General features: G+C 37.7%; 1 protein-coding gene across 1 annotated transcript in view; it reads right to left on the bottom strand.

The window, feature by feature from the left end:
• Nucleotides 1-25389, bottom strand: part of VWA8 (von Willebrand factor A domain containing 8) — a 322462-nt gene that overhangs the window by 103596 nt on the left and 193477 nt on the right. Inside the window, exons 26-29 of the mRNA XM_082701350.1 lie at nucleotides 24606-24757; nucleotides 7455-7563; nucleotides 5798-5936; nucleotides 4162-4361 (exon numbers count right to left, since the gene is read on the bottom strand). Of these exons, the coding sequence (XP_082557476.1) occupies nucleotides 4162-4361; nucleotides 5798-5936; nucleotides 7455-7563; nucleotides 24606-24757 (600 nt within the window). The remainder of the gene's footprint in view (nucleotides 1-4161; nucleotides 4362-5797; nucleotides 5937-7454; nucleotides 7564-24605; nucleotides 24758-25389) is intronic.

Here is a 25389-nt window from a genome sequence, read left to right as displayed (position 1 = left end):
ATGAAGCACCCAAGAATTAATATATAGTCTGCAAAATATAGGAAACAAGTAAGAAGTGGCTGTTTCCTTGTCCTTTAATAGTTACTGGGCAGCTTATGTTTAAAGCACAGAGGAGAACACAATGATGAATTAACCATGACCCTTACTCTGACTTATATAGTCCAGTTGGAAATAAAAACAAACGCAAAGAGTCTGATGATTCATCTGCAAATCTGCGACCTCATCATGTGGTTTCAAGTTTATTTGATGAGCTAATTTTATTGAACTGCTCAAGCATTAAAGTCGTATTTGTACCACATAGATTCCTTCACTCTGAATCTTGGGTGTAGTAAAAAATCCCACTAAGCATGTTGACAGAGCCTAAGCTTCTCTGCAAACATCACTCTTCGAGTGCATCATTGGTATAATATGCAATTCCCCATTCAGAATGTGTTAGGGATATTATTAAAATTACCACTTCCTATAAGAAGTATTATTTCTGGCCTCTGTAAGTTGGGAAATGATGACAATACCTTAAAAGTTTTACTTAAGAAAATGTATTAAGTTAAAAAATTGACAGCCTCCATTCTAGGTTAAATCTTGTTTTTTAGAAAGTACTTTTTAAAGGAGAAAATCTTTCTCATATGATAAATATGATCATTAACATGAATTCTTAGCACTTTAGCAATTCGGGATCATATTAACTCTTCTAAGCAAAAGAAAGTCCTAAAAATAATGTTTGATTCCAAAACATGATTAAGCAGAAGAATAAGCAGATGATTAAACAGATACGATTAAGCAGAAAAAATAAGTATGCTTTTGCATTTTTCTTCCTTTTTAAGGTCTAATACTCATATATGCATAATTTGGCAAAAGTGGCCTGAAAAACTGTATCTTTCTAAGTGACAGAAAATATATATATTTCTAGCCATTGTTGTATTTAGACTGTTTTAGAAGCAATCGGCAACATGAAGGAGTTCTGTTGCTCCGTCCTTTTAGATGTTAATGGTTTCCTTCTGTAAGTGACTAATAATATATTCTGTCTGAGTTTAAAAATAGAATTTTGCGTCACATCTGAGTACATGTAACCGTGGCTTTGGTGCTCCTTCAAGGGGGGAGGGAGGAGAAGCAAGGGAGCAATTTCGTTATGTTTGTATCTGACTGGGAGAAAAGTAACCTCTGGATGACCTCAGTGTCCTAAAGTCTGAAATTCTAAACTTTATACAGATGAAATAAGTAATCTCATGGCAGAGGAGGGGGAATGGAGGAGGGTCTTTATTTTTAGGCATGGCAAAGTTTCCCTTTCCTCACTTATGATTTTATTTTAGCAAGGAAGTTTTGAGCAACTTTTTAAGCCAGGGAAATACATCCACAGCAAAGCTTTATAAAGACAAGGCACAGAAGAATTAATGGGAGTATTTCTCTACAATATTTTAGCTCTGCTTTCAGGGAGGGCAGAATGGGGAAAAAGGAATTGAGGGCAGTGCACTCATTTGTTAGTTGATCAAAATTATTTACCATTTGTTAAATTTTACAGATGCATGCTGTTCATTTGGAATCAAAGAGGTCTTACCTCCTAAACAGGGCCATAATATAGAATAGGCAGCTAAGATACCCTCTCTGGGAAAAGAGGCAGTTCAGAGTCCAGTGAAGTATTCTCATAAGCTGTGCATGCTTGCTCAAGGGTGCTGAGGTAGTTTTCTAGAAAACGGTTCAGACTGTAGTCAAAGGGCCAAGTCAGGTGGTAGAATGCAAGAATGCCAGGAGGCCAAGGGCTGCTATGGAAGTTAGGCACCTCTTTGCACTCAAGAGAGTATTAATCAGCAATGTTGCCAAATAGTTGGCTCTTTTGAGAAAATATAATACTTGCTAGCAACATAGAAACCTAGGACTTAACAAAGAATTGGTTTATGTAGATTTGACAGTTAATTTGAGAGCTAAAAATTAGGCAGGATTGTTTGAATAAATACTCCAAATTTAGATTCTTACTGAAATGCGACTGGCTTACTGAATTAAAAATTGCCAAGATATCTTGTGCTTTTTATGACAGATTCTTCTCATTGTGGAATTCAATTCAATGGCATTGATATTTTATTAGACACCTAAAAAGTAAAACCCATATTCTATGCGCTGGACACAAATTTTTATAAGCAATATATGGATATTTATAAACTTTGCCTGGAGGAGAAAGTGAAAAATTTTTAAAAAGTGATAATCAGAAAAAAATTTAACTCAGAATTTATGATAATTATGAGAGGCCCAAAGTTAAAGTTGACTTACTGACTCAGTGAAACACCAACATGTTATTTATGCAATATTTCCTCTTGATTAGACATGGTCTAAAAGTATTGTTTCTTGGTAACACTTTGCTCTCCTGGTGACTTTAAATACTTGTAAATAACAATACTGCATTTCTTTAATATCTTCCTATTGTCAATACTTTTTAATTATTCAGGCTATTCTTTTCCCCAAGTGGCTGCCGAATGGGAGGGTGGATGAAATTTAATTCTGGTGGGGCCAATCCAATTAGGTTTGAATCTGTTTTCCCATGTGTTTACTGGGCAGGTAATCTGAACTCTCTGAGCCTCCACTTTCTCCCATGTAAATAAGGGTAAGGGAGGCCTAAATGTGCTGCTGGAAGAATAACATGAAATAAAGTATGTCAACTTTATTTAGTACATTGCCAGCGTTAGTAATCCTTGAAAGGTTCATCACTTGCTTTCTGGGACACCACACCCCTGGTCCATCCATCTACTTCGCTGGGCACTCATCTTTAATACCCTTGGCTGATTTTCCCTGTGTCTCCCTGATTTCTTAGTATTTCACTGCCCCAGAGCTTAAACTTCTCTCCTCACCATCACTCCCTTGGTGACCTCTTTCAGTCTCATGGTTTTTAATAACATTTGTCTGCGAAGGACCACAGATTTATATTTCCTATTCTGAGTTCCACCTACCTCCAGACTCATCTATTGGATGTCTGACAGGCATCTCAGATTTAACCCAAGGTCTAATCCCTGCCAAATAAATTCCTCATCTCAACTGATGGTGACTCCATCCTTTCAGTTGCTCAGGCCCTAAACCTTGAAGTTGCCCTTAATTAACTCTACCCTCTTTCACCCCCTACATTTGATCTGGTAGGAAATCCTGTTGGCTCTACCTTCAATATACATCCCAAATCCATCATTACCGACAACCTTCCTTCTCTAAACTGCAATGATCTCTTGCTGGATCATAGCAAAAATTTCTTAACTAGTCTCCTTCATTCTGCCTCAGCACCTAAAGACTATTCACTGTGGAGGAGCCAGAGAAATTCTTAAAAATGTAGGTCAGGGGACGCCTGGGTGGCTCAGTTGGTTAAGCAGCTGCCTTCAGCTCAGGTCATCATCCCAGCGTCATGGGATCAAGTCCCACATCGGGCTCCTTGCTCTGCAGGGAGCCTGCTTCTCCCTCTGACTCTGTCTGCCTGTGCTTGCTCTCACTCGCGCTCTCTCTGACAAATAAATAAATAAAATCTTAAAAAAAAAAATGTAGGTCAGGTCATGCTACTCTTCCGCTTGAAATGCTCTAACATGTTCCTCCTCCTCCCCTAGGCAGGACCCAGGACATTACAATGGTTGAGGAGGCTCTGCACCATCTGCTTCTCCATCCCCGGCACCATGCCCCTTCCCCAGCCAGCTGAGCAACCTCTGTGACCTCACCTCCCTATACTCTCCCCCTCACACTATCTTCCCCACCATATTTCTTTAAAGATGGAACAAAACCATGCTCTAGCCACTGGGCCTCTGAACTTACATTCCCTTTGCCTAGAACTCTCTTATTTCAGATATCTGTTCTCCCCCTCACTTCCCTTAAGTCTTTGCTTAAGCATCCCCTCCTCATTTAGGCAAACCCTGCTCATCCACCCTATTTTAAATGTCGATCTTCCTGCCAGCCTTCTCCTTTACTCTCCTTGCTTCTCATCTTCTAACTTGAGATACTATTTAATGATTTCTTTTGCTTATTTAATGATTCCTACCTTCCTGCACCAGAATATAAGCTTTTCAGGCCAAAGATTTTTGTGTTCTGTTTGCTGCAGCATCTCCAGTAACAGGCACATGATATATATTTGCCGAATGAATAATATGCTCGGTATGGTGGATACTAGGTGATCATAAGTATGCAAAAACCTTACACGAGCCTTACCTGCTGCTCATGGAGAATCACTTGACCCTTGAGGGGATTTCCCAGCGGTGCCACTGTCACAAATGGGTGCCAAACCCTACCGGCTATTCTTGGGAAGATGTCAGAGAAGTCTGCCAAGTAGCCACTTTTCCCGGTCATGTTCATGAAGTATAAGGTGATGGGATTGCATGCAACTACGTAGAGGGTATTTTCCTCATTTTCTGGAATGACAAAAGGTGTTAATTTTGTGGTCTGCACAAGATTTTCTGACTGGTCAACATGTCCAGTGCAATCTGAATCACGAGACAGAGCACACAGTTGGAACTCAGCCGATGATCTGTAGATGGACTGATTAGGAGACAGATATCTATAAATTAACTCTGATTCTAAGCTTTTCTCTAACAACTACAGAAGAGGGAAAAAACCAAAGGAAAAAAGCAACAGAACTCTAATTTGCATAAGTGGACAATACTGAAAGAGAGAGTTAAGTAATAGGAAGGACAGCATCTGGGTTTTGTTTTTAAGGGCTAACTCTGACTGACAGCAGCTGCCTGGAAGGATGTTTGGAAACGGTCAAGGCCAGCACAAAGTCTAACCACAAAAGCGCTCCTGACTAGCGAAGCCTCTCACAGGTGTGGGGTGGAGGTCATGGCATACTCATTTCCAATCCCAAGAGATGCAACAAGGGGCCAAAGTTCAAAATCCATATATAGTCCCTACTAGTGAATGTAAGATATCTTCACAAGAGCACCAGTCTGTTAACAAAAAAAACTCCGTATTTTTTTTTAAATTGACTCAGAGAGAAAGAGAGAGAGAGAGATCGAGATCACAAGTAGGCAGAGAGGCGGGTGTGGGGGGGAGCAGGCTCCCCGCCAAGAGGAGAGCCCAAGGCGGGGCTCGATCCCAGGACCCTGGGATCATGACCTGAGCTGAAGGCAGAGGCTTTACCCACTGAGCCACCCAGGGACCCCATCTCTGTATATTTTTAAAACACATATTTTTATTTAACAAAGCTGATTTTAGGAATAAACAATACTCATTGAACTGATAGCAAAAACTTGCCTCAGCAATCCCCATTTTAGGCAAGTGAGTCTCTCCCTTTCTCCTGTCATCATCTCTGTTTTATAGGACCTTAGTAACTGCCATCAATTGAAAACTTCTGCCAAAACGTAGCCAGGGCACACTGCATGAATCAGGAGGTAATGGCAACAGTCCAGAAAAGCAGATGCCAAAAATTCACATCCTTTATTCGCCATTCTTTACAATAACTTTAATGACTGCAAATCACTCCAGCTCTTTCATATTTCATGTAATCATCAAACTGGAATCCCTGCCCCCATATCCAATGTTTCTCTTTTTCTTTTCCCCTTCTATTTTTAGCACATGCCTGGGTATGTTTAACTTTGTGCTACAGTTGTAATGAGAAACAGATATATGCTCACAAACTTAGCAGGGCGTAAGTGGATTCCACAATAGTATTTTGTTAGGTTATTATAGGAAATTAGTTCTAAATTACATACAATTACTATCTAATCCAAAAATGACACAGTTCCTGAGTCTATCATAGACTTCTTGATGTTTAGAGGTTCTTTTAGTCCCTCTTTAAAAAAAAAAAATCAATGCAGGAAGGAAAAATCAAAAGAGTAAATTGACATACCATGTGATGTAGCAATGTCACAGACTAAGTTAATTTCATCCAATGGTAACTTCCAGGAGGCACATTCTTCAGTAAAGGTTTGGGCTCTTTCTTCATATCTTTCTATTGGATATTCCTGTATGTTTATAAAGGCTGGGCCCTATAATAAAGTAGTTATCTGGGTTAAGGAATTTAGGTAGTTACCAAAATGTAGAAAGGCTAAAGTTTTTCTAAAATATAGAGTTTAAATTCAAATACTCAACATATTAAATTACCTCGTCTAATTTTATTGACTGCTATGGTGCCTATAACAATAGTAATACCACATACTTGCATTTATAAATGCTTTCATTTGTGCTATCTTATTTAATTTCTCACTTTCTTTTCTGTTTACTGACAAAATATCCCATAGGTTTCTCATGACTGTATCCCTTCCTAAGTCAAGAGCAAGTTTTGAACTGTAAGTCTTAGGACCCAGGGTTGGCCAAACCAGGAGAACAATCTGTAACTGTATGAATCAGGGCTTGATACCATTCCATTGTAAAGAATGATTATTATATCATTATATAGAAAGTAAGGGCTGAATCTGGGTCCTTGAAATAAAATATACATAAAAAGTGACATTCTAAATTTTAAAAAAAGCTTCCTGATAACCACTACCATTATTTACAAAAGGCAGACCATAACACACTTAATGAACAATCATATAAACAGGAGAGGAACTAATTTAATAATGTTATTGATATTAAGGCTGGGTCCTTCGACATGAACACATATAGACATAACCACACTTTCAATATCTGCATCTGTACTGTTCTTAATTAATCAAAGATGTCTGGGTTAGATAGTGACCCTTGCGGCATCCCTGCCACCCTCGACCCTGACCCTTTTGATCTAGTCCGAGTCTCAGGAGCCGGAAGTCTAAAAACTACGTTCCTCATCCTCTCTGGTAGTAAGGGTTCCAGGTATTGAGGTTCTGCCAATGAAATGCACTTGAACGGTCCACAGGTCAAGTCTGAGCCACCGCCTGCTTCTGTAAATAAGATTTTATGAGGACACAGCCACATTTCTCTGCTAACATACTGTCTACGGCTGTGCCACCCCCAGCAAAGGTGAGTAGCTGCAGCAGCAGAATCTGTGTGGCCTAGAACAGTTACTGTGTGGCCCCTTCCAGAAAAACCTCGCTGATCTTGCCTGGCTATGTGGCTGCCAGCCACAGGGGTGGTGGGAGTAGCAGAAGCACTCATCCTGAGACTGAAAATTCAGCGGTGACCTGTTGACTTCTGTTCCTTCTGTCCCTTCTAATGAGCATCCAATTCCCCACAGTAAATCCCTTTCTGCTTCAAATATCTAAAGGAGCTACTGTTACAACTAATGACTGATACTCTTTCCCTTTGTCTATTTACATGGAAACAAATATCATGGAGCCAGTGTTCTAGGATAACACACAACATACCTGACTGTAATTCAGGTTAGCTTTTAGGAATTCTATTAGCCATTAGCAATGATCTACATTGAACTCCTTGGAGGCCAGACTGGCTTGAGACGGGAGCAGAAGCTTAATCTAAAATTACCTTAGAACAAGTCATTTCTGAGATTATATGGGTTTTTCTCAGGGAAGACAGAGAAAAAAAATCTGTAACATTCAATATTTTAATGAAGAAATAATGATATCAACCTTTATGTCTATATGATGAGTTTCTGCTGGACACAACAGTTTTTGTATTCCACTTCTTGACTGGCCAACTGTCCAGTAGCCCAGGAACGTCTGCTCTGGCAGAGGCAACCTGGCAAGGATGATTTGAAAAGTCAACATTTCTTCTTGTTTCCAAGTCATAGAAAAAAAAAAAATGAGCCGTCTATTATCAACCCCATGAATAAATTTGGAGAATGCTTCACTTAGGAGTGAGTTATATTTTATTTTATTAAAAGATAGTCTATAGTACGACATTTAGAATATACTTTAAGAATTAGATGATACTCCTGCTGTTTGCAATGACATGGATGAAGGTAGAGAGTATTATGCTAATCGAAATAAGACAGTCAGAGACAGACTGAATACCATATGATTTCACTCATGTGGAATTTAAGAAACAAAACAAGCAAAGAAGGAAGAGAGAGAGAGGGAGAAATCAAGAAACAGACTCTTAACTATAGAGAACAAAAGTGATGGTTACCAGAAGGGAGGGGTGTGGAGGGATGGGGGAAATAGGTGATGGGGATTAAGGAGTCCACTTGTTCTGATGAGCACTGGGTCGTGTGTAGAATTCCTGAATCACTATATCGTACAACTGAAACTAATATCACACTGTGTGTTAACTAACTGGAATTAAAATAAAAACTCAAAAAAAATTTTCACATTTCTAAAACTCAGAAGGTAAAGAGGTAAAGTCCTGTTCTGTTTTTAACTTGATGACAATAATTAAGGTTTACATATTTTTTCCTTGAATTGGTAAAATACTTTGTGATTTAATACCTCAATTCCTAATAAACTATAGAAAAGATTTAGAGAAAAAAAATGAAACATTCTAACCATTTTTTAGTCTGCTTTTTAAAATTTGGAATCAAATAATATTATAAAATAATATAATAATATTATATAAAAATATATTTATATAAATATATATATAAATTTATTATATTATTAAAATAATATAATAATATTATATAAAATATATTATATATATAAAATATAAAAAATAATAAAATCAAGTAATAAATAGTACACAATACAAGTCCTATATTTGTAAGTTGTACAGGGCAAGTTTTATAGAGTGTATTTTAGCACTTTAACCTTTTCTTCTTTTTTTTTATACTTTGAATTAAGTATGATATACATAATATCATAATATCTGTATGTATGATATACATACAGAAATATTCACACCAATGTATCACTTAGCCCTGAATGCACCTCGGTATCCAGGTCATTATTTCCACTAAGGGAGCTACTGTCCTGACTTCAATGGAATTACTGTGTTTACATTCTTTTTTATTTAAAGTTATTTTTAGATAAAGCAATTTGTCAAAATACAGCAATCCTAGAAAACCACAAATTTTTGAGAATAAAGCCTTTTCATTTTAATCATATTATCTATTCTTCGAATCTTTTAAAAAAAAAAGAACCATTAATTTGTCACTTAATTTATTATAAATTTCTTATTCCATGGCAAAAACGATTTAAAAAAATGATTCAGAGTTAAAAAGTTGTTTAAAAATAATGCATGTGGGGGCGCCTGGGTGGCTCAGTGGGTTAAGCCACTGCCTTCAGCTCAGGTCATGATCTCAGAGTCCTGGGATCGAGTCCTGCATCGGGCTCTCTGCTCAGCAGAGAGCCTGCTTCCCTCTCTCTCTCTCTGCCTGCCTCTCCATCTACTTGTGATTTCTCTCTGTCAAATAAATAAATAAAATCTTAAAAAAAAAAATAATGCATGTGGAGGGCGCCTGGGTGGCTCAGTGGGTTAAGCCGCTGCCTTTGGCTCAGGTCATGATCTCAGGGTCCTAGGAGCGAGTCCCGCATCGGGCTCCCTGCTCAGCAGGGAGCCTGCTTCCTTCTCTCTCTCTCTGCCTGCCTCTCAGTGTACTTGTGGTTTCTCTCTGTCAGATAAATAAATAAAATCTTTAAAAAAAAAAATAATGCATGTGGAAAAAAAAATGCATGTGGGACTATCAACTGAAATACATGCTTGGAATGAGTTTGATGATCATTAAAAGAGTGTATATTTATATTTAGAGATTATTTTATTTTCACCTAACAGGAGTACATAGTATTTCCATATGCTTAATAAGACCATGTAAGGCTCAGACAGTTTTTACATAAAATAATGGAACCAAGCATTCTGGTGGAATATGCTTCTTTGAAATGTTAATGTCTGCCATACACACAAAAGAATTTTACAGAGAAATTCTTCTAATTCATATGACATAAGTCTTTCAAAAGGAGTTTTTGCTTTTTTAATCTATCATCTAAAACACATTTTAAGTGTCTGGACAATTATCCTGATTGGTCAGCCACTTCCCTGTTTACTAGAAATGAGGTGGGAGGGGCACCAAATCAGGGGATTTACAGTTATTGTGTTTCCTCTTTTAAATGTAATAAAAACACATTTCAGGGGCACCTGGGTGGCTCAGTGGGTTAAGCCTCTGCCTTCGGCTCAGGTCATGATCTCAGGGTCCTGGGATCAAGCCCCGCATCGGGCTCTCTGCTCAGCAGGGAGCCTGCTTCCCCCTCTCTCTCTGCCTGCCTCTCTGCCTACCTGTGATCTTTCTCTCTATCAAATAAATAAAAATCTTAAAAAAAATAAATAAAAACACATTTCAGCGTCAAAAGGGCAGATCTTGAAAACGTGTTGCAGAGTAGAATCTCTCCTTGTTAGGGAATGAGCAGCATTCTTCACTTGGTTTCAGCAGTTCACTAAAGGAGAATTAGATCTCTAAAAAGCGAAGGAGAAAACGAAGGAAGGACACACCTTATCTCCCTCAAGCCCAGAAGACTTAGTGTAACAAGATGCAGGAGGCCTGGGTTCTAGTTCTAGTTCTTCTATTAACTAGCTCTGCAAACACGGGAAGGAAAGAGTCTGCTAACTGCTCCGAGTGTTATCTTCTTCCTTTGTGAAATGAAAGGGATGATATGTGCAAGGTTCCTTATAGATTTAGGAGTCTCTGATGATGGATCACTGGAGTGGGTAGAGGGAAGCGTCCGTGCTAAATTCAACAGCCTTCCAGTACCTTCGCGTTCCAAAGTGAAAATAGAATGAAAATACCTATACCTGCCAACAGAATCAGTGCCCTGACAGACAAGTATGCTTTATTAAAGCTTATAAAAAGAGGGTCTAAATACATCCCAAATTAGCTCTTTGAAGACAACAGAATCAGTTACACATCTTGAAGTCTAATTAGAAGTGGACAATTGCTTTAAAAAAATGATCCCTGTGCACCTGGGTGGATCAGTCGTTAAACATCTGCCTTTGGCTCAGTCATGATCCCAGGGTGCTGGGATAGAGCCCCACATCAGGCTTCCTGCTCCAGCAGGAAGTCTGTTTCTCTCTCTCCCTCTGCCCCTGCTTGTGTTCCTTCTCTCACTGCCTCTCTCTCTCTCTCTGTCAAATAAATAAATAAATAAATAAAATCTTAAAAAAAAAAAAAGATCCTTGGTTGATAGGTTGATATCTACCCTAAAAAATGGATTTAATAGCCTTTAATAATCTCACAAAAAATATACAGATGCTTAAAAAAACCCCACAAACTTTTTCAACTTGAGAAAAATTAACTTTATTCAATTTCTAGTTTTTATGCACGGTTTCTGGGATGCTCATGAAATCTGGTTTGAACTTGCAAACTCATTCAACATAATATTCATGGAAATTACAGGGTGCCTGGTTCCAACAAAAATTAGCACTAGCTGTTTGTTTGGCAGCATATGGGAAGGACATTCAGGTACCCCATATAGAAACTATCTGGAACCATGTAACAAGAGTGCTTTTGGCAATAATGGCTAAAACCAAAAGACACACGTGGGGTGTTCTGGAGTTATACAACAAACTGACTCCATCTTGCTTCTTGGTAACACAAAGTGTTGTCCTAAGACTTTTGCTGTGGGCTCCAGACTGGCCACCTGAGGTAAACCAAAGCCCCTCATTAATTTTTCACTACTAGTCCTCCCAATAACTTGTGGAAAAATCTATTACTAACTGTTTCCCCTTCAATAAGTCAGTAGTCAGGGGAAGGGGAAGCAGTGTATTGGGTGCATGAGCAAGCTTTGGTATTGGAAATATAATCAACACTAATTCGGGGCTAACTCTAAAGGAATAACCAGTTAACAAAATGCCATATATTCCATTACTGAAATCTGTCATCCAATTTTAACCACACTTAAATTGTTTACACCTGATTTCACGGAAATGACAGTGGCATTTTCCATGATTTTTAGATCCTGACACTTGTGTTGTTTAACTCTATTAAAGTCTTAGCTGGAATGATGTTTGGATTTGATTTTAAGGAGGAGGAGGATGAACTTAAGGCCTATAAATAGCACTACTTTTTATCTTCAATGCCATTCATGAATTTATGTTTTTTAAAACAATGAAGTATTTTAATTCATATGTTGTGATGTTTCTTAATCCCTTTTGGAAGTATTAATAAAGATCTGGAAGTAAAAGTTTGAACTGAAAGAAAGGTGAATACCAAAATTATGACTCAGATCAAATTATACAGAAGGCAAACCAAAGTTTTTTTCTAAGCATGCACACAATTCATAACATGATGGATATGGACCCCAAAGCTGAGTAATAGAGTCTGAATGACATGCAAGAGATTTGTCTAAGATTGTTTCCATAAAGAGGTGATCTGGGGTTTTAAAGAGTATGTTCTGGAGAATTTCTGCCTTCTCTGAACATTTGCCAGTACTATTTCTGGAGTCTGAAAGAAACACATGAAAAAGATTTGTATCTTTCTAGGGGCATTATGCAATTGGAAGTTGTTGATGTACCTATTAGCAACAATTCCTAAAACATCTCCTTACCACAAGAACTACTAATTTTCATGGGAATAGTGGAACCCCTCGGGGTAGTTCCACCAACTCTCAAAACTTCATCAATAACTACCATCTTGGGGCGCCTGGGTGGCTCAGTGGGTTAAGCCGCTGCCTTCGGCTCGGGTCGTGATCTCGGGGTCCTGGGATCGAGCCCCGCATCGGGCTCTCTGCCCAGCAGGGGGCCTGCTTCCCTCTCTCTCTCTCTCTCTCTCTGTCTGCCTCTCCATCTACTTGTGATTTCTCTCTGCCAAATAAATAAATAAATAAAATCTTAAAAAAAAAAAAAACTACCATCTTGAAGAAGAAAAAGATCAACTCTGATTTTAGCAGTCTTCACACACCTGATGTTTTAAATCTAACCTCTCACAAAAATTAGTTTGGATTGTCCCACTGAGTTTACCAGAGCCTCTCATGGAATAACCCTGACAAATATTACCACTTTTGGTTCTTATGCCTTCCTCTCACTCTCCAGCCAATTTAGGCCTTTGCCACTTTGAACTGCTACTTGCTCTTCCTGAACAAGCTATGCATTTTCATGCCTCCACGAGGCTATTACCTTTTCCCAGAATTCCTCTCTGCTATTGCCTCTTTGGTGAAATCCTTCTCATTCTTAAGGCCCAATTCAAACATCACTTCTCCTTGCACCTTTTGCCCATATTTCTTTCTGAGAAGAATGAATCTCTTGCTCTTCTGGGTTTCCATGGAACTTTGCACATTTGGAGCTCTTAGAAACTCTTGGGATACAGTTCTGTAGAATTTGCTATTTTCAAATTTAAGGCCTGATAGAGAATAAAGTTTTTGAAAGCAAAGTCAGAAGTGAATCCTTCTAAAAATTTGTGTTTACTAAAAGAAAAAGTCAGCATACATAAAAAAAGGAAATAGAAAAGCACCTTAAAACACTTTGTTATAATGGATCTTACTATTTCCCAGTTACTCTCCCTTACTTGCTAGAAACTTCTGAATCTCCCTGCCCTATAATCTCTTGTGTTGCTGTTAATTTTGTTTTGCTGCATATGCTGCGCGCACAAGGAGTATGTGTAGGTGTGTTTCCCGTCTCTGCCTGGCTCTGCATTAGACACGATGGCTTTCACTTTCTAACTTACACTCATGTTCCTCTGCTGCCTAGGTCCTGCTGACGTCACAGAAATGAAGAGTAATTTGGATGCATGAGATGGAAAAAGATCGGGGGAAACTTGCTATTCTTGGCTGATGGTTCTCAAATATGCGCCCCAATATCCAGAATGACTGTGTGGTCTTAGTGCTGGTGCCTCGAGTCACTCTGTGCCAGAACGGACACTGTCAACTTGCTCAGCACATCTCTGGCTTCCTTCCTCCTGGAAGAAGGTGCCAAAGTATGGTTCTGGAGCCTGGGATTCCTTTCTCTCCTCTTTCTTAAAGTTTTACTGCAAAAACTTCTCTTTGTCTGCCATCTGCTTTACCAACCACACCTTAGTATTTTCTCATCTTCAGTTCTTCCCTTTTCTAATTATCCACATCAAGAATGACAGGGATTGAATTTTCCCCAGTTGGAAGTTCCCCACCCTTCCGACCCTCCCCACAGAAAACCTCTGTTATTTGCCACTAGAAGGACTAATAGGATGAGATAAACCAAACACGAATATAGCACTTTGAATACAACACTGCATAGCAAGGTTGGTACTTTACCCATTTTCCCAATGAGATGAATTCATCAAGGGTAAGGCTTACATTTTACTTGAATCCTTGACTCTCTGCTACTCAGAATCCATTCCCTCTGCCACTGAAATCTCTCTTGCTCTTGGGCCTCCTTTCCTTCCCACTGCCAGAGGCCAGCCCTCACTGATCATCACCCAGATGAAGGCAGCTGCTTCTAGGCAGGTCTTCCTGTTGTTCACTTTCATTGGCTTTGAGTTTGTTGTTGTTGTTGTTGTTTTTAAAGGAAAAAAAAAAAAACAACCAAAGGAATCCTTCTAAATTACACATTTGACCAGGCTACTTTTGGCATCAAATTCTTCTGGGATTCCCTCTGACTCTTCTCTCCCTTTTAGCCCCATCACAAGGCATGCCTTTACTCAACCCTTTGAGTCACCAAACTACCGCAGTTTCTTTTTTTTTTAAAGATTTTATTTATTTATTTATTTATTTATTTATTTATTTATTATATATTTATTTATTTGACAGAGATCACAAGTAGGCAGAGATTTAGGCAGAGAGAGAAGGGGAAGCAGGCTCCCCGCTGAGCAGAGAGCCCGATACGGGGCTCGGATCATGACCTGATCATCCACTGAGCCACCCAGGCGCCCCAAACTACCGCAGTTTCTAAAGTGTACCCTGGCCTCTTAAAATGGTCTCTGCTTGAAGTGTTTTCTTCTTTTTTGCATGGAGAAGGCCTAGTCATCCCTTAAGCATTCAGCCTGGTTAATCCTCCCTGACTCTCCCCCAGGGCAGAAGGCAGCAATCCTACCTCTCTGATTCTCTCTAGTGTGGCTTTAACAGAACACAAGTCACTCTTTACTTGAGTACTTCCCCAATTAACCCTGAGCTCCCTAAAGGCAGGTATGAACACTTCATCACCTTTGTATTTCTGACTCCCTACCTAGTGTGTATTGATGTGAGAAACAAAGGCAAAAGAAAAAATTAAATCTCCTTACTGCTGACAGCCCACTGACAAGTCTTTGAAACAGGTAGTGTGACCTTCCTCTGGGAGCTCAGCTGCCTGGATGTTGACACTTTGCTAAGGGCAAAAGGCAATCTTAGCCTGATCCCCAGGATCCTCTTTAACAGATAAAAATTCCTTTGGAAACTTCCTTTATCTCTTCCCTTTAATATACATGTTGGCAATATGGCCCACTGATAGACATCTGAGGGGTCTCCTGATTGAGGGTTTACTAAACAGTAATAAATGACCTTTTCCTAACAATAGCTAGCCCCCTCACGATCCTGGAAACCTTGTTTCCAAAACACACTGGAGGCTTGTGCTGTCCCTAACCCCTCCGGACTTGAAAGTATATAAAGGGCTACTTCTTGTGACCTCAGTGCAGCTCTTTTCTGCCCATGGGTGTTGTCCCTGTGCTTTAATAAGACCACTTTTTACTCCAAAGACATCTCAAGAATTTGGTCTCAGCCATCGGCTCCAAACCCCACCACTTTAAACAGCATCATTTACCAAATAAATGCTCAAGTGTTTCTTAAATAAATGAACACTTGGCTACATCAGAACTGCCAACATCTTCACCTGCTTGTTTCTCATCTCAATGGCAAGTTGCAAACCACTACAGCTTTCTTCCCCCATGGCATCCTGATTACATGACTGAATAAATGATGCGATCTACTGTGTATTTGGAAGAACCAGCTATAGGTGGAGATTGGGAATTTCTGTGCAGGTAGGTGACATATTATCACCTGCAAATGCTCAAGGGAATCCAAGGATATTCTGTGAGACTATCTAAGATGGGTATGAAAGAAAATTCATAGACCTTAATGATTTCTATGTAGACTGGTTATATTTTAATTTTTTTCTGCATCTTCATAAAGGAGCTGAAAACAAATAAAATGGTTGTAAAGCTACTTTATCATATATCAAGAGAATATGGGGCAAAGGCTATGAAACTATAAAACCCAATACCACCCTTCTGCTCCTAATAGTTCTGGGATATCATTATGTAAATCTTATTACTTTTGAAAACTAAGAGCTCTTTTATGAAATGAAAGTAAATCATCATGTAGAGTGGACTTGTACACCTTAGAACTCCACGATCAGCATTGTGAACTTATTTGTAAAAACAAAGACTACAAAAAGAAAATTATAGCATATAAGAGTTCAGAAAAATGGAAGGAGAAGCACAAAACTTTAAGAAGAGACTCTTAATGTGATAAATAGTAATAAATAGTAAACCAATCATTATTCCTATTTTCAAAAATAAAATTAATGAAATTACTCCAAAGAGATGTCCCTGTTGGAATGTTCTCTTGGATGCCTGTGGTACGCCAAAGTTGGTTTTGGTGAGGAATGCAGCTGCTATTGATGTTCCAATTAATTACACAGGATAAGTCTTTAACATAGAAAACCAATTCCAGGCAGATACCCTTTCAAAGACATTCAGTCTAGATGAAGCTCTCCTGTCTGCACGTATGCACAACTATTTTTATTTCTGTTGCTTTAAAAGTGTTGTCTTCCCTCACTTGAGAGGTTTACGTTGATGTCAACCAATGCATAAATTTACTGATATTGTGTTGAAATGCAATAGAAATGTCTGGTTAATGTGATTTCTCCTTTGCCATTGGTCAGGGTGCAAATGTTCCACCCCGAGGGCAGGTATTGCAGTTGGGGTACCAGAGGCAAAGATCCCCAGATACAGCGATTTCAGAATAGACCTTTACTTCATCATTTTTATTTTATTTAAATAAGAAAATGAAAAGAATAATTCCAGTGCCTAGATAGTTGGTGGACATTTAAATAATAAAATATAGAAAAAAATACATATGTTAGAATATTCAAACAGTACGGAAAGTGGGGCTTCCTGTCTCTAATCTGGGGGCCTCTTTCAAAGGCAACTCTCAACAGCTACCATTGCATTTTTAAGTTTAAAATGTGAACCCATTTAAGAAGTTCAGTAAAAATATTGGCTGGGGTGCCAGTCGATTAAGCATCTGACTCTTGATCTCGGGTCAGGTCTTGATCTCAGGGTTGTGAGTTCAAGCCCTGTGCTGGGCTTATTTAAAATAAATAAATAAATAATAAATAAAATAAAAGGGACAGGATTCTTCATTTAGCAAATATACATCATAAGGAAACACATATAAAACCTTTTTAATTTCCTCAAACTTGTATTCCCTTTGGCTACTACAAATTAATGACTGGTAGATAATAGGTAGTCAGTGACAAACAGGCAATCAGTGCTTAAGGGGCACCTGGATGGCTCAGCTGGTTAAGCATCCAACTCTTGATTCTGGCTCAGGTCATGCCTCAGGATTGTGAGATCGAGCGCCGCAGAGGGCTCTGCACTGTAGGGGGAGCCTGCTTAAGCATCTTTCTCTCTACCTCTGCAACTCCTGCACCTGTGCTCTTTCTCTCAAAACAACAACAACAACAACAACAAACAAACAAGCAAACAAACAAAAAACAAAACACCACAAGACGAACAAGCCAACACACAAAAAGAAACTAGCTTAAGAATAAACTGTGAAATTTAAGAAACAAGGCAAAGGATCATAGTGGAAGAGAGGAAAAAACAAAGCAAGGTGAAACCAGAGAGGGAGACAAACCATAAGAGACTCTTCATCTCAGGAAACAAACTGAGGGCTGCGGGATGGGAAGGGGGTGAGGGGATGGGGTAACTGGGTGATGGACATTGGGGAGGGTATGTGTTATAATGAGCACTGGGTATTATATAAGACAGATGAATCATAGGCCTGTACCTCTGAAACCAATAATACACTATATGTTAATTTTAAAAAGAATAAACTAAGCAGCACTTAAAAAAAAGAGATCAACAGAGTTCAGGACAAAGAATTTTAATATTTAAATATTTTATAGACATGTATGTCTCCTAGGGGCAGGAAGAGAAAAACGCATGATGCTAACTTCACAGGGTAGAGATAATTTCTCTGAATGTTTGCTTTATTTAAAAATGACCACAACCTTTGAGAAGATTCCATAAATTAGTTTTGTGTTACAAATCAGGAAGGAATAATGGCTAGTATGTTTTTTATGTATGGCAGCCAAATAAAGTTTTCTAGTTTGTTTTTATTTTCTAATGAATTACCTTGTATTTTATTTCATGATCCTTCACAGGAAAAAAAAAAAGAAAAAAAGAAAACTTAACTGGGAATGAAGAGGTCTCTCAAATGATCTTTATTATGCCAAAGTCTATGTTGATCTACTTTCTGACTTACTTTTCATTGTGCAATATCACTGGGGGCTACACCCCCCTCAAAATCTGAATCTATCATCCATTGTGAAATATCACTGAATCTATCAAAACTCTGTGAAGAGTTACACATGTATGACATCATAGACAGTGATGTTTCCAAGTTGCTTAACTAAAATCTCAGGGCACTTTTAAAACAATTTCAGTTAATTTTCAATATCCAAAGAGTAACTTTGAGTTGTAATTTGCATATCAGTCTGCCTTCATTTGTCCTTAGAATTGGAATTAAAATTATGTATATGTATACTGCCTAGAGCAATCTATGCCTTTAATGCCATTCCAATCAAAATTCCACCGGTATTTTTCAAAGAGCTGGAGCAAATAATCCTAAAACTTGTATGGAATCAGAAGAGACCCCGAATTGCTAAGGAAATGTTGAAAAAGAAAAAAAAAACTGGGGGCATCACGTTACCTGATTTCAAGCTTTACTACAAAGTTGTGATCGCCAAGACAGCATGGTACTGGCATAAAAACAGACACATAGACCAGTGGAACAGAGAGCCCAGATATGGACCCTCAACTCGGTGGTCAAATAATCTTCGACAAAGCAGGAAAAAATATACAGTGGAATAAAGACAGTCTCTTCAATAAATGGTTCTGGGAAAATTGGACAGCTATATGTAGAAGAATGAAACTCGACCATTCTCTTACACCATATACAAAGATAAACTTGAAATGGATAAAAGACCTCAACGTGAGACAGGAATCCATCAGAATCCTAGAGAAGAACATAGGCAGTAACCTCTTTGATATCAGCCACAGCAACTTCTTTCAAGATATGTCTCCAAAGGCAAAGGAAACAAAAGCGAAAATGAACTTTTGGGACTTCATCAAGATCAAAATCTCCTGCACAGCAAAGGAAACAGTCAACAAAACAAAGAGGCAACCTGGGAGAAGATATTTGCAAATGACAGTACAGACAAAAGGTTGATATCCAGGATCTATAAAGAACTTCTCAAATTCAACACACACAAAACAGATAATCATGTCAAAAAATGGGCAGAAGACATGAACAGACACTTCTCCAATGAAGACATACAAGTGGCTATCAGACACATGAAAAAATGTTCATGATCACTAGCCATCAGGGAGATTAAAATTAAAACCACATTGAGATACCACCTTACACCAATTAGAATGGCCAAAATTAGCAAGACAGGAAACAACGTATGTTGGAGAGGATGTGGAGAAAGGGGAACCCTCTTACACTGTTGGTGGGAATGCAAGTTGGTGCAGCCACTTTGGAGAACAGTGTGGAGATTCCTTAAGAAATTAAAAATAGAGCTTCCCTATGACCCTGCAATTGCACTACTGGGTATTTACCCTAAAGATACAGATGTAGTGAGAAGAAGGGCCATCTGTACCCCATTTATAGCAGCAATGGCCACAGTTGCCAAACTGTAGAAAGAACCAAGATGCCCTTCAATAGACGAATGGATAAGGAAAATGTGGTCCATATACGCTATGGAGTATTATGCCTCCATCAAAAAGAATGAATACCCAACTTTTGTATCAGCAAGGATGGGACTGGAAGTGATTATGCTGAGTGAAATAAGTCAAGCAGAGAGAGTCAATTATCATATGGTTTCACTTATTTGTGGAGCATAACAAATAACATGGAGGACATGGGGAGATGGAGAGGAGAAGGAAGTTGAGGGTAATTGGAAGGGGAGATGAACCATGAGAGACTATGGACTCTGAAAAACAACCTGAGGGTTTTGAAGGGGCGGGGCGTGGGAGGTTGGGAGAGCCAGGTGGTGGGTATTATGGAGGGCACATATTGCATGGAGCACTGGGTGTGGTGCATAAACAATGAATTCTGTTATGCTGAAAATAAATAAACAAATAAATAAACAAATAAATTTAAAAAATTATGTATATGTATAGTATTTGCCCCCATTAGCTTTCTAACCTTAAGCAATTGACATAACTTCTCTGTGTCTCAAATTCCTCATCTATAAAATGTAATACTAATACTATATGTGTGCATCTGTATTTGTGTATATATATATATACACACACATATGCACATATATACATATTTATGTATATATACACACATATATATATACACACATATATACCTAATATTATATATGATAGGTTTTTTATGAGGATTATCTAAATTCATGTAAACAAGTGCCTGGCAATGCGCTGGGCACATACTTATCTATAAGTTGTTTACATTATCATCATCACATCATTATCATCAACATTATTGTTGTTAATTAATGTTTAGAGTATTCATACTCCATTGTAAATCTATGAAATGATAATTCTCTCAAGAAATGTGAAGTTGAGGGCACCTGGGTGGCTCAGTGGGGTAAGCCTCTGCCTTCGGCTCAGGTCATGATCCCAGGGTCCTGGGATCAAGCCCCGAGTCGGGCTCTCTGCTCAGTGGGGAGCCTGCTTCCCCCTCTCTCTCTGCCTGCCTCTCTACCTACTTGTGATCTCTCTCTCTGTGTCAAATAAATAAAATCTTTAAAAAAAAAAGTGAAGTTGAGAGTGGCATATAAATGTAAGATTTAAAATATTGTATAAGTCACTTAATATTATGTTAAAAAAAAAACAAGATTTTTTCTTTTAAAACAAATGCTTCCCCCCAACATGTTAGAGACCATAAATTACTCTGAAAAACACTTTTAGATTTAGAAGAACCACTGTGCTAATAGTATCTTTATTCCTAAATAAAAGATACTATTTTTGAAGTCAAAAATAAAAACTCATTTTAAGAAAAAACAAGAAAACTTTGTTTTGAAATTTATTATCTATCCCTACCATAGCAGATAACTGATATGCTTTTAGTTGGGTCTTTAGACCTAGTTGTGTGTGCACTCATTTTTCCCTCCAACAATGGCATTTGAAACTCAATAGATCAGATTATTTTTTTTTTAAGAGATCAGAATTTAAGCCAAATCTTTCTATCTCTGCCTAAATTTCTCCCAGTGTGACTCCTTATTTGGCTAGGTCTCCCATCTCTTTAGCCTATCCTATCTCATGTACTAGAAACTTGAAAGGAAACAATAAACAAACAAACAAAAAACCTCAGGAAGTACTGGTAGGAAGAGGCTAATGTAATGAGGGGGTTGAGGTGGCTAATTCTGATCTCAGTACTAAGAACTGGTGATATATTGCATATCAGTAAGAGCTGTGTTATACCTGACAAGCATGGTAAAATAGCCCCCTAGGACGACTCAGTCTAAAAGTACCAGGTTCAGCAAAGGTCTAATAAAGAAGATAAGTCATATTCACCTCATAATAGGATACTGGGCCTTTTAAAAATGTGCAGAAACCTATGAGATAGGTACCATCCTGCACTCTTCAGGAGAACAAAAGGAGAAGTGACAGCATCTCTTCTGGGAACTCACCAAAGAGCAGGAATGGGAACATCACTGAACAGTCAAAATACAGTCTGATTGCAACTGAGGAAGAAGGTGCTGTAGAAAATGGTACCAACAGTGCTCTACCATCATCTGTGCCCATGTGAAATCTTCCTTCTTCTACGATGTCTACCTTATATCCCTTCTTAGTTATACACAGTGGGTGCCAATTATTTTTCTATCCCCATCTTGAGCGTGAATGTGAACACCTTATTCTGGCTCAATGTAATTTTGTTCCCATCCAATAAACACTATGGTTGGATTAGAGAACAAGATGAAGAGGCTGTAGCAAGGATTTTTCATTCAGGGCAAAGTGATAGTAACAATAATTAAAATATTTTTCTTTCTTTTTTAGGAACAGAAGTCCAATGAAGACCTTTTTCACTGGTATATATATGCAGAGGTGGGCAGAAGCAGCCTGGAAGAACTGGGTTAGCAAAAGGTCTAGTGAAGTACAAGGTTTAGCAAAAGGCTTAGAAAAGTCAAAGCAAATTAGAAGACCACATGGAGACAACTTTAAAACTTCAGAGGTCTATGTGATTACTATTAATGATGTGCTACTCTAGGGAGAAACAAGAAAATGTCAGTATCACTCCTTTCTTATTTGTTTTTGTAAGGGGAGAAAATTAAGATTACATTAACATGCAAAGGATGTTAGAAAAGGAAGGAATCTTATCAATAAAGTTAACCTTATTAACTTTATGAAAATGACCCTATATTCTGGCTTCACTAGGAAAGTCTTATTTTACATCTCTTTTTACAATTATTATTACATGCATCCCCTTCCATTGTTAAACATGTACTAATTAGATGTTGTCGACTATAATTATGGTATTTAAAATGCCCTCATTTTGTCAACAGGCTAAGATGTGTTTCTCCATCACTGACCAGGCACACAGGTTCAATATGTGACTAATTGTTGAATTCCCAGGGCATTACTTTGTCACTTACCATGCTATCCTACCCAAAGTAGATGACCGATTGTTCAACAGTAATAGACGCATGGAACCAACAAAATGGCATCACAACTCTTGAGCTGCCCCAGTCATTATAATTTAACAGCATGGAAACAATGCTGTAAATGTGCAAACTGTAGTCTACTATTATCTCCAACCCAAGGGAAAATTCACTCCTCTATGAGTCTATTTTTAGCTATAAGCAGTGGGTAGACAACTAGCTGTTTCCATCCCCATCAGAGGCATGAGTGTGACCATCTTGTTTCTAGGCTCAATGTACTGTTTCCATAGATAAGTACTAGAATTGGCATTAACTTGCCAGAATTTTTCAGTTCAGAGCTGAGGACTGAAATGAATAAGTTAAACCATTTTATCTGTCTTCCTTAGAAACTTAAAATGCCAACCATTTTCTTTTGATTGATCTTACCAGCTGATATATATTTTAATTTTTATTTCAAGTTGTTCAAGCGTCCAAAAAAAAGTTATTTTTAAGTCATAAGTCTGGTTTCCATGAAGCCAAGACACTATAGGAATTTGTTAACAGTAATAAAAACCATCTTACTTTCAATTGAAAATAAAGATACAGTTCATAAAAAAGAAGTAAAAAACATGAGCACTTATAGAAGTTTGCACATTAAAGATAGTATCTTGAACTCTCCAATATAAAAGGTATGCTATTAATAAGTTAGCAAACTAGTTTCAAAATGCCTACAAACATTGCTAATCAATCAGTAAAACCGTAGAGAAAATCATATGTCTTAACAGACACCAAATGACTCTTTTCAAAAAATTTACTCATTCATTAATAATATAAACCAATTCACTGATGATTTCAAACATAACTCCATCTTGTGTTTTTACCACAAAAGGGAAATATTTGTTTCTCTTTAAGAATCTTTGAAAAAACTGTTAAAGCTTTAACAATTTATATTTATTTTTATTTGTATATATTCTGACAAGTTTTTATAATAATGTCAAAGAATAAATAAGGATAATATATCCACTTAGGATATATATGTATATGTATGTATGTGTGTGTGTGTGTATAGTTGGACTAGTCATTAATTTGTACTTAACAATTTTTTTTTCTTTTTAAAAGTTTTTTCTTTTTAGGGGGAAGCAGGCTCCCTGCTGAGCAGAGAGCTCGACACAGGTCTCAATCCCAAGACCCTGAGATCACGACCAGAGCCAAAGGCAGAGGTTTAACCACTGAGCCACCCAGGTGTCCCAACAATTTTTTTCTAAGGAAGTAGAGAGTGACTCCTACATGAGACTAAATTTAAGTAATAATTTAAAAGTAATTATTGTCCCTTGAGAATTATGGTAATTGACTATTTTTTTAATAGAAAAGATAGCATTAGATGCATTATCACTTGAGTGACAAACATCTAAAACTGTGTTCTAGTGAATTTGCACTGAACTTAATTACAAACTATATCAGCTATCTTTCTAGTAAACAACATATTTGCAGATTCTTTACTAAGGTTAAGTATGTAGCCCATAATTACAAAATAAAAGGCAGGCAATTGGCCTCCGTGAAACAAACCCATTTGTTTTCACTACCTCTTTCAATCTGTCGAGCTGAAATAAGAAACCAACATTCTCTTAAGTTAATATGATTATAATTTAGAAAATGATCACAACAGAAAAATATATGATGACATAAACAAGATCTTAATGAAATACATATTACCCCTTTTTGTAGCTTTCATGTTTGTACCATGATTTTGCACTAGATTAGGAAATGAGAGTCATAGTAATTCAACAAAAGGACAGAGACTGTTAAAGAAACAAATATTTCCCTTTATTTGATAACATTACATCTACTCATAAGACAGTCAAAATAATTAAAATTCTCAATTTACAGGCCTATAAATAATGCTACTTGACTGAAATCCAGCCAGCAAATAGCAACAGACATGTGAAAAGCTTACTCATGGAATTTCCACCCCATGCCAGTTTAGCAGCATGTAACAGTAGTTCAGAATTATCACCATTTAAGAATCAGAATAGTAACCCCAAGAGTATTTGACAATAATGAGTTTGCCTTACTCCTTTGCCAGCTGCACACTGGTTGGTTTTGCCCCGATAGGTATTCCGTATTTGTGCAAAGTGTTAATCAAAATCTCCCTCATGTCGTTGTTGTAGGAATCGAAGTCAAATACATTCCTAACCACGCTGGAGAGACCTTCAGTGGGAAATTTCTGTATTAATAAAAAAAAAAATTCCTTAGGACACATGTGATTTATAAAACTGATAGAACAATAATGATTGAATCAACTTTAGCAAATATTTACAAGCCTTGTCAGGGAACAAGATAGGAGGAATATACACATTTTTCTTTTAATGTTTGCTCTGAAAACTTAGTATTTTCTTTTTCAAATAAATACTAGAATTTGAGGGGGCATAGCTCCTTCTCTCAAATGCTAAATCAGTGCTTAGATCCTGTTTGGTGACTTCCACTGCCTTTAAAATGAGTAGTAGATTGACAAAATTAAAAAAAAACTGCTATTTATATAGATAGAGGAGTGTTGAATATCCATACAGAAGTAATTAGAGAAATCACAGGTCTATGAATAAATGAAAGAAAGGTAAAGGAGTAAGAAAGAAGTAAAGAAGAACATAGTAAGTACAGTGAATAGACAAATAGGAAATAGAGGGAAAGAAAAATATTACTAACAGCAAGATTCATACTGGCTGGATACTCTGGGTCCTCTGGTGGCTTTGTCTTGATTTTCTTTAGGCTCTGGGAAATGAACTGGTCTTTTCAAGGCTTAATATGCAGAATGAAGCTTTCTATTTTTCTTTCTAGAATTTCCTTAAAGGGTTGGGGACA

The sequence above is a fragment of the Mustela nivalis genome (assembly GCF_964662115.1).
Source record: "Mustela nivalis genome assembly, chromosome: 15".
NCBI classification, from domain to species: Eukaryota; Metazoa; Chordata; class Mammalia; order Carnivora; family Mustelidae; genus Mustela; species Mustela nivalis.
Note: the sequence above shows the minus strand (reverse complement) of the source record. Positions and strands in the feature narration are given on the sequence as shown.